This window comes from Euphorbia lathyris, chromosome 4 (genome assembly GCF_963576675.1).
Source record: "Euphorbia lathyris chromosome 4, ddEupLath1.1, whole genome shotgun sequence".
NCBI lineage: Eukaryota > Viridiplantae > Streptophyta > Magnoliopsida > Malpighiales > Euphorbiaceae > Euphorbia > Euphorbia lathyris.
In genome coordinates, this window is record NC_088913.1 from 15,780,569 (window position 1) to 15,789,784 (window position 9,216).

The following is a 9,216-nucleotide window of genomic DNA, read 5'->3' on the forward strand; positions in this document are numbered from 1 at the left end:
GACCAAGATGAGAATCATATGGATGAGAGTATTCCAGGATTGGAGTCTGTAGATCCAGTCGAGAAGGTGGTTGAATCTGTGAACCCACTTTTTGTCTCTAAGGATGAAGCCCAGGGGGGGACCCTGACCCTTGCAGCTAGAAGGATGAAGAAATCAAATGAGGTTAGTATTCCTGTTCCTGGTATTGATCCTGGGATTGGGAAATCTATGGGAGTCCCATCCTAAGTTTAAAGAGTTCGTTCATGAGAGTTGGAGACCTCATTCGTATGTACTGCAAGCTGCTGAAGGGTTCAGGAATAAGGTGCAGGGGTGGAATAGGAATGTGTTTGGGCATATTATCAGAAGGAAGAACAAGTTATTAAAGAGGATGGAGGGCATTCAACGCAGGTTGGAGGGGAGGTTTGATCATAGCCTTGAGGGCCTCCTCAGAACCCTTTAGAAGGAGCTGGAGGCTGTGCTTAGGCAGGAGGAGTTCCTTTGGTTCCAGAAGTCTCGGAAGTCCTGGATTAGAGATGGGGATCGTAATACCAAATACTTCCATCTCTCTACCCTGATCAGAAGGCAGAGAAATAGAATTGAGGCCATTAAGGATTCTAATGGTGATTGGGTTTATGAAGATGAGGTTATTCGGAACTTAGCCCTGGATTTCTACAGAGAGCTGTTCAAAGAGGAACCTGTTCTTTTGGAGAGGGCTCACTCTATTGCTACATTTCCTTTAATCAGTGAGGATTGTAGTCAGGAGGCCTTTCAACCTATTTCCCGAAAAGAGATTGACCAAGCTATCTTCAGCATTGGGGCTTCTAAAGCTCCTGGGATTGATGGTCTTCCGGCGGGCTTTTACCATAAGCATTGGGATGTCGTGAAGGAAGGCATCTATAATTTTGTCTTGGGGGTGTTCAGTGGTTCGAAGGATATTGAGCTGGTTAATAGAACCCTCCTGGTTCTGATTCCTAAGATTGATAAGCCTTCTTCCTTTTTGCACATGAGACCTATCAGTCTTTGTAATGTTCTTTACAAAACCGTTACAAAGATTGTGGCTAATAGAATCCGTGGCATTCTTCCTGCGATCATTTGTCAGAATCAGGGTAGCTTTGTGCCTGGTAGACAAATGATGGATAATGTGGTGATCGCCCAAGAGATGGTCCACACGATGAAGATTAGGAAGGGGAGGAAAGGCATTGTGGCTCTGAAGCTGGATTTAGAGAAGGCCTATGATCGAATTAATTGGGATTTCTTGATGGAGAGCCTTGAGAGAGCTAGAATCCCGGACAGCTGGAGAAGTTTAATTAAGGTATGTATTTCTTCTCCTGTGTTTCAAGTTATGGTCAATGGGTATGTCGGAGGAATTTTCCCCGGGCAGAGGAATCCGTCAGGGGGATCCTATGAGCCCTTTCCTTTTTGTTATTGCTATGGAGAGGCTCTCTCACCTGATTCAGGATGCGATTGATAATGGGAGTTTCCACCCTGTGGCGATCAACAGCTTCTGTCCCCAGGTGACTCACTTATTCTTTGCAGATGATGTCCTTATCTTTCTTGAGGGTAATGAGGAGCAGTTGAGAGTCATTATGGATATTCTGGATTGTTTTTGTTCGGCCTCTGGGCAGAAGCTTAATATCCAGAAATCTAGGATGATGTGCTCTAAGAATATGAATCAGAGTGTCTGTAAGAGATTAAGTGATCTCTCAGGTATTCCTCTTACTGATTCTCTTGGGAAGTATCTGGGCGTTCCCCTCCACAGTGAGCGTGTGTCTAAAGGCTCCTTCAAAGAGACTTTGGATAAAGCTAATTCGAAGTGTGCCACTTGGAAAGCCAAGACTCTGTCTCTCGCTGGCCGCCTCACGTTAATTCAATCTGTTAATTGTGCTGCTCCCAATCACATCATGCAGGCTTGTAAGCTTCCGGATCCTGTGCTTAATGATCTTGACAAGATTAACCGTAGGTTCCTGTGGGGGGAAGCTGCGGAGGGCAGGAAGATTCATCTTGTGCCTTGGAGTGAGGTTTGCCAGCCTAAAGATTCTGGGGGTCTGGGTATTAGGAAAACAAAGGACAATAATAAAGTTTTATTAATGAAACTCTTTTGGCGTATGTGGCAAAACCCCTCCTCTCTTTGGGTTCGCCTCCTTTGTGGTAAGTATCGGAAAGACAAAATCTTCGGGGGCTCGAAAGAGAGAGTTGCTAATTGTTCTTTCCTCCGGAAAGGACTTAGTGCTGTGTTTGATGAGTTCTGCTCGGGAGTTGGCCTGGAGGTGGGGAATGGTAAGTCCATTAGTTTCTGGTTTGATAACTGGATTGGGGATAAACCGTTAATTGAAGTGTGTTCTTCCCCCCCGCCTAGTGATATACGCAACTGGAGGATTGCCGATGTGGTTGACTCGGAAGGGGACTGGATCTGGTCAAAGTTTGATACTTCTTTAGACTTGAGACTCTCCTTAGAATGCGGGGAGTGAAGGTGAGTAATCAAGAGGAAGACTTGGATAGGCACTGTTGGGCGCTGACTAACAATGGAGTTTATTCTTGCAAATCGGCCTTTGAAGCTTTCTCTCTCTTTAGATCTGATCCTCCCTCGGATGTGTGGAAGTCGATTTGGACCCTTAAAGTTCCTTTCCGTATTAGGAGTTTCCTGTGGCTGGGCGTTAAGGACATGCTTCTTACTAATTCGGATAGGCACAGAAGGCACTTGGCTGATTCTGGAGCTTGCAGTAGATGCAGAGGCCATGTTGAGACTTTGTGCCATGCTCTTAGAGATTGCTCTAATAGTAAAGAGGTTTGGAGGAAAATTCTCCCACACCATATTTTCTCTTCCTTCATGGAACATTCTGAGGTCGACTGGTTCTCTGATGGTGTTAGAGGAAAGTTGCTTCCATACATGGAGCATGGTGATATTTTCTTTGCTATTATCTGTCACCAAGTTTGGAAATGGAGAAACGAGGAGATTTTTGGAGATAAAACTGTTTTTATGACAAACTTAGCTGATTTCTTCTCGAAAAAACTTTTCTCTATTATCGATAGTTTCAAAGGAGAGTCCCTTGTCAGAGCCTCTCAATGTTGTGATGTCCATCTCGTGGGATGGAGCAGGCCAAGAGAGGGGGTTGTGAAGCTGAATACTGATGGTTCCTGCCTCAGTAACGGTAAGATTGCGGCTGGAGGTGTGCTTAGAGATGCAGGGGGCGCCTGACTTTCTGGGTTCTCCCAGAATTTAGGGTTGGGTTCTTCCTTTTCTGCGGAGCTCTGGGCTATTCTTACTGGAATCAATCTTGCTAAAAGGCTGGGTGTTAAGAGGCTCTCTGTGGAGTCTGATAATTTGGAAGCAATCAAAATGATTTTTGAGAATCATTCTATGGGTCTTAACAGTCGCAACCTCATCAAAGCTATTAAAAGGCTTTACTCCTCCTTTGAGTTCGTAGAGTTCAGACACATTTTTAGAGAGCAGAATCGTGTTGCTGATCGCTTGGCGGCGGCGGGCCATGAAGGGACGTTAGGCGTTACTACCCTTCCTGTTTCCCTTAGTTTCATCTCTCCTCTTCTCTTAGAAGATAGGATTGGGGTTAGATTCCCTAGGCTAATTCCTGGGTAGTTTGTTGTTGTTCGTTTTTCTTTTCCTTTTCTACCCAAAAAAAAAAATTAAAAATTCATACAGATAATATAAAAATTCACACATTAGTAACCAATCCTTAATTTAACACATTAATTAAAAATTCACACATCTAAAATCAAATTCATAGTTTAACATAATACTTAAGATTAAAATTATATTAATTAACACCAATTATTAAACAGATTGTTCTCTGTCTAATTTTTAGTTTTTTTCCTTAATTCAATATTTTTTTCAAAAAATAGTAAAAAAACCAGGATCAATTCGGTTCACTGGTTCAACACCGGTTCGCGATTCAATTCCGATTTAATGCGGTCAGATATAGTTGGACCTGTATAGTTAAAACCGGACCAGACACTTGACTGGTTCACGGTTCGACCGGTTCGACCGACCGGTCCAGTCCGGTTTTCAAACATTGACGAGACATTTAACCCGAAGAATACAAGACACCGAATTCCAGTTCTACTACTAGTGCAAGATAGTTGAGTTTGTCAAAGTGGGACCCATCTCCGTTAATTTTATCTTCTGCCATTTTCATTATTTTCTCAACTCATGCATTCCTCCCTGTGCTCATGCTCGTGCTCTACCAGGTCATTTTCATTTTCTCTCTTTTCTTTCTTTCTGTTTGTTTCAATTTCTTATTTTCATCATAAGAGCTGTCTTACTCTGTTTCATTTCTAAGCTTTTTTTTTAATTATTTTCCTGGAGAAAGATTGAACAATTTCTGATTTTCTTTTTGTGCGAAAATTTGAGACCTGGTTCCCAAATTTTTAAGAAGTTTTAGTTAAAGTAATTCTCTTCTATTTTAGGGTTTTATTCATTTTCATATCCTGTTATCACTTGTCTTTGTTAGTATAAATCCCCTTCAATGGGATTTGTTTTTTGGGTGTTTTTAACCTGAAAAATGGTTGGTCCATACACAGCTTCAATGGAGTTTTCTGCGAAACTGTGTATATATGTCATTAAATTGATTAAAATTCCAAATTCTGTCGAAAATGTGTTTATTTAACAGATAATTATCCTTTCCAGAGCATTTGTCTTGTTGGCTATGGCGCTCAGTTTCTCCATTACTGCTACACTTTTACCTCAACATCAAGGTTTTCTGCTTCTTCTATCTCTCTTGAGAAAATGAAGCTTTTCAATTTTGAAGATATTAGAAATATGGGATCACAAACATAAAATAGGGACGTGATTAATCATTTTCCTTAAGGAAATATTAGCCCCCACTATCAATTGCTATTGGGTTTCTGACTAAGTTTCCTCTAGGATTTCCCTAACATAAAATTAATGATAGCAATTTCACTAATTTCCCTATGAACTAATTTGAATAATTAAAACAGTCAGTGAAAAGGTACGAAGGATTGAAGATATTTATAGCCAAAAAACTGGTTGTCAAAATACAGATGTCTCCAGAAAATACAGATGTCTCCAGACATTCAGATGTCTCTAGACAATACAGATGTCTCTTAGACAAAATAAAATACAGATTTCCTTCTTATTCTTTCCATGTGGAATTTCCACAACACCAATATTAAAGACTAATATCTAACAGAAGATATATTTCACATTGTATGTTGTAATTCTTGAATCTCAGTAAAAGTGAGTGAGAAGGAGAACAAATGTCTCAGCAGTGTAAGAAATCTTGTGAGAGAAATTGAGGTTCCATCAATGGTTTCTTCTCCAGAGAAATCACTGCATAATGGCAACTGGGTTAAGCTTATATGTGGTGCAAGCTTTGAGGTACAAATTAAATTTTTTATAAGTTTGAAACTTGATTTAAGAATTAGAGGACCATATGTGTATTTTCCCTTGAAACCCCCTTGTAAAACCCGGGCTACCTTGACAACATTTGCGCATTTCCATTTTGAATTTGCTAAATGGCAGCAACTTTGATCCGCTTCTCTAGTTTTATACCATCCAGGCGACGATTTTGGTCCAGTATTAACAAATGCAAAGAGAACGTGTATCATTTTCCTAGATAAAATGCAGAGTGCACATCTAAAATACACATTTACTGTATGATTTTGATTATGCATTGATTTGATTTAATTTTGTTATGTAGGTATGATTATGTTTCGTTGAAAAGTTCGTTATTGTTATTCTCCAACTGTTTTCGAAGAGGGATGAAATAGTTTTGCAGAATTGACAATTTTGATTTAATATTGCCAATTCTGGGAAACTATTGCATCCTTCTTTGGAAACTGTGGGAGAATAATAAGGACAGTCTCATAGACAAGCATAAACAAACCTATATAACAAAATTAAACGAATCATGGTAATATAGAATCATAATGATATCGTGAATGAGCGTTTTAGATGTCCACTTTACAATTTGTTTAGAAACCGATCCATGTTATCTTCGCTTCTCTAATCCCAGAGCAAAATCTCGGATAGATGTTTTAAAACTAAAGGAGCATATCAAAATTGCTCTTCGCCAATTTAAAGCCTCTTTAGCAAATTTAAAATGGAAATGCTTAAATGTTGGGTTGTTGTGCCTGGTTTTATGGAGTGATTTTTGGGATAAAATACATTGATGGTCCTTTAATTTCGGATTCGCACCTTTGTCTCTCTAGGATGTTGTGGATGTCAGGAATCTCTCTCTTGTTTACACTCTAGCTGGAGGTAAACAATCTCGAATTTGATTTGGTTTCTGTTTAATCATTGATCTTGGGTGTAAGATTAGGTGGTGAAGATAATACTTTTCTTGCAGTTGATTGCATTGACTGTGCTGCTGATGAATCAGTGGTGAATGCTGTGAATCAAGGTATTGAAGCTGCGAGAGAGATTGTGCATATTCGAAAGCCTTGGGTGATGATTAGTGTTAATGATGACGAAGATCTTCATTTTCGCAAAGCTGGTGATTTCATTTTTGCATCTAATGTCATAATAACACATATTCCAAATGATTATATATGATATAAATGCAACAAAATGATAATTGTGTCAAGCAGGTTATCTTGTCTCTATCAATCGTGTTGTTGTATCAGAATTGTCATTTTAATGTGTTGTATTGTGTAACGGGTTCCATTTCGTGACAGAATTTTATGAGATACTTTTGTCTGTAGATCTAATGACTGAAACTTTGTAGAATGACATTAGTATTTTCCTCTGCAGAATTTGACCCAGAAGACTGTCCACTGGACTGTTCAAGGCCTTGTGAAAATGTTTGTCCTGCGAACGCAATATCATTCCAAGACGAAAACGCGGCTTTCGTTTCCTCCGATAATGTCTTAAAGGTCTTAACTTTCATGAGTATATGATTTTCATTTTCACCTATATCATTATTGTCATTGATCTAGTAACCTATATGCAGGGCGGAGTTGTGACTGAGCGCTGTTATGGCTGCGGCCGTTGCTTTCCCATCTGCCCTTATGATAGAATAAGTAATTTATTATGCATAGTTTCAGCATTTTCCTCACAAAATCATGGATGTCTTTCAAATTAGTCATGTTCGATTCGGATTAACTTGTCGTAGGAGAAGTTACATATGTAAGAGACGCTACTGCTACTGCTGAACTTCTTAAACGAAACGATGTGGATGCTGTAGAGATACATACGAGTGGCAGGTAGCGTTTTACGTGCATTCGGTAATTTGCAATCTACCGGATAGTTTTTCATGTTTCTGCTTTGCTTAGGCATATATCTCCCTTCAAGGAGCTATGGGATGGTTTGGGAAACTCGGTTGAATACCTGAAACTCGTGGCAGTAAGTAAGAAAAATCTGCAGTCTTTGTTGGATGCCGTATCGAGTTTTTGGAATTACCATATACTGTCTGCAGGTTAGTTTACCTTATTTCGGGGATTCAACTGTATCTTCAATGACCAATATGTACTCGGTCATGGAACCTCAGCTAAATTGCCTCAATTTGTGGCAGGTTTGTGAATCTGTTTCAGATACAGCATCATAAAACTCTATTTCTGTTCTTAAACTATGTCTTTGTCGTATGAACTGAAGTTGGATGGCCGCGCCATGAGTGGAGACATAGGTCGAGGTGCCACGAGGGAATCAATTGCATTCGCTGCTCGTTTGGCTGCAGCAAAAAACAAGCCTCACGGTTTGTATCACACTGCTCGACTCAGTTTTCGCCTGTTTTCAGCTGCATTTTCACATTCTTGTGGACGGTAGGTTTCTTGCAGTTGGCTGGTGGGACGAATGCTCACACGGTTGAAGGGTTGAAAAGGGCAGGACTTTTTCGAGTTCGATCACAATCTGATCCACTGGAAGCTTTAATTGGTGGGATAGCTTACGGAGGGTATGCACGCAAGGTTAGTATAACATATTCTTCTCCTAGTTTTCTGCTAAAGTTGGGATTACTTTGCCAATGATTTAAATAATTCCCAGATTGTTGGAAGGGTATTGAGGTCAATGCAATTAGAACATGGTGTTGCTTGTATTGAAGATCATCCAGATCATCTCTTAAAAGCACTCATTGAAGCCCTTAAATTGGTTAGAACAGTTAAATGTTATGATATCCCATTACCATATGATCTTTAACATTACATCAAAGCGTTCTTGCTCGTTCTGCAAAGTCCACGTTTCCATATGTTGCAACACACCGGACACATTGAGCTCCTTTTGTTCTATTTCGCAGAAAAGGAAAACGTTCTTCTGCAGGAACCTTTCCAAAATAAGCTCGGAGTAGAACATAGAAAGTCCAAGAAGCTTGCTGAAGTTGGTCGTTGATAAACTGTGAATCGTGTTGTTGTATTAGAAATTGTCGCTCCTAATTTCTTTTTCTCGGTATCCATATTTCCAAATGTATATTATACTCATAAAAACTGCAGCAACAGTTATATCTTCTTTAGTAGAATTTGTAAAGAACTGGACTTAGATAGACAAGCTCCAGAGGTGGTAAATTTGTGTTATCTCATATATATGTTTCATATGATTATGCATGATATAAATGATAGAAAAATGAATTTTGTATCAATCATATCGTTTCAGTCGGAGTGTCTTCGTGATAAGTCCGTCCTTTGCTTTGAATAATTTTTTTCATTTGGTAGTTTCTCTTTATTTGTAGTTTTTCATTTTTTATGCTTTTATTGGTAGTTGTGGTTTGTCTCATATAAGTGGCTGCGGTCTATCTCTTTCTATGGGTGTACTACAAAATCATAGTTAGATTTCTTTCGCTGCAAAACACGCAATAATCCGCTCTCTAAGAGGTAATGTAATAACCCGTTTAATCTATTAACATTGGCATCAGAGCCGGGGATTTTATTTTCTATTGTTTTAATCCACGAATTAAAATTGACACCTTTCTTTTATAATAACAATTAATCAGAGGCTTAAATCCGTATTTATTTATTTAATAACAATTAATTAGAGGCTTAAATCTGTATTTATTTAGAAACCAACTCATGTCAACCTTTATTGTCACATTATAGTTTAGCTCTCTGATCGGAACGGACTAGCCAGATGGACCTCTCTTGCATAACTCTAATTAGGGTTGGTCCTGATAATTTTTGGGCCTTTGGCGAAATAAAGCATAAGGGTCCTTTTAATAAAAAAAATTGTACGTAAAAATTTAAAACTAATAAATTAATAATGATAATAAACTAATAAATTAAAACTAAATACTGAACTTCTCCAACCATATACTGCAGATGAGATAAAGAGGGCGGTTT

The 9,216-nt window shown here is 39.0% G+C and overlaps 1 protein-coding gene across 3 annotated transcripts; it reads left to right on the plus strand.

The window, feature by feature from the left end:
• Nucleotides 1-4,099: 4,099 nt before the first annotated feature.
• On the plus strand, nt 4,100-8,522 carry LOC136226801 (uncharacterized). 3 transcript variants are annotated; one of them, XM_066015457.1, is made up of 14 exons: nt 4,100-4,182; nt 4,622-4,689; nt 5,187-5,332; nt 6,166-6,214; nt 6,303-6,449; nt 6,707-6,828; nt 6,906-6,975; nt 7,068-7,158; nt 7,228-7,297; nt 7,371-7,466; nt 7,547-7,646; nt 7,718-7,857; nt 7,934-8,038; nt 8,184-8,522. In XM_066015457.1, exons 1-14 carry the CDS (start codon nt 4,145-4,147, stop codon nt 8,232-8,234), a joined length of 1,293 nt encoding a protein of 430 aa, XP_065871529.1. In that variant the 5' UTR covers nt 4,100-4,144; the 3' UTR covers nt 8,235-8,522. The 3 variants fall into 3 exon arrangements, with proteins under 3 accessions (XP_065871529.1, XP_065871530.1, XP_065871531.1); XM_066015458.1 differs by having other exon boundaries at nt 6,303-6,356; XM_066015459.1 differs by lacking the exons at nt 7,934-8,038; nt 8,184-8,522 and having other exon boundaries at nt 7,729-7,857.
• Nucleotides 8,523-9,216: the final 694 nt, after the last annotated feature.

Coding starts and splice junctions, on each gene's coding strand:
- LOC136226801 (XM_066015457.1), top strand. CDS start 4,145: ATGCATTCCTCCCTGTGCTCATGCTCGTGCTCTACCAG. Junction 6,829..6,905: donor CCTCCGATAATGTCTTAAAG/GTCTTAACTTTC, acceptor ACCTATATGCAG/GGCGGAGTTGTGACTGAGCG. Junction 7,159..7,227: donor GAGATACATACGAGTGGCAG/GTAGCGTTTTAC, acceptor TGCTTTGCTTAG/GCATATATCTCCCTTCAAGG.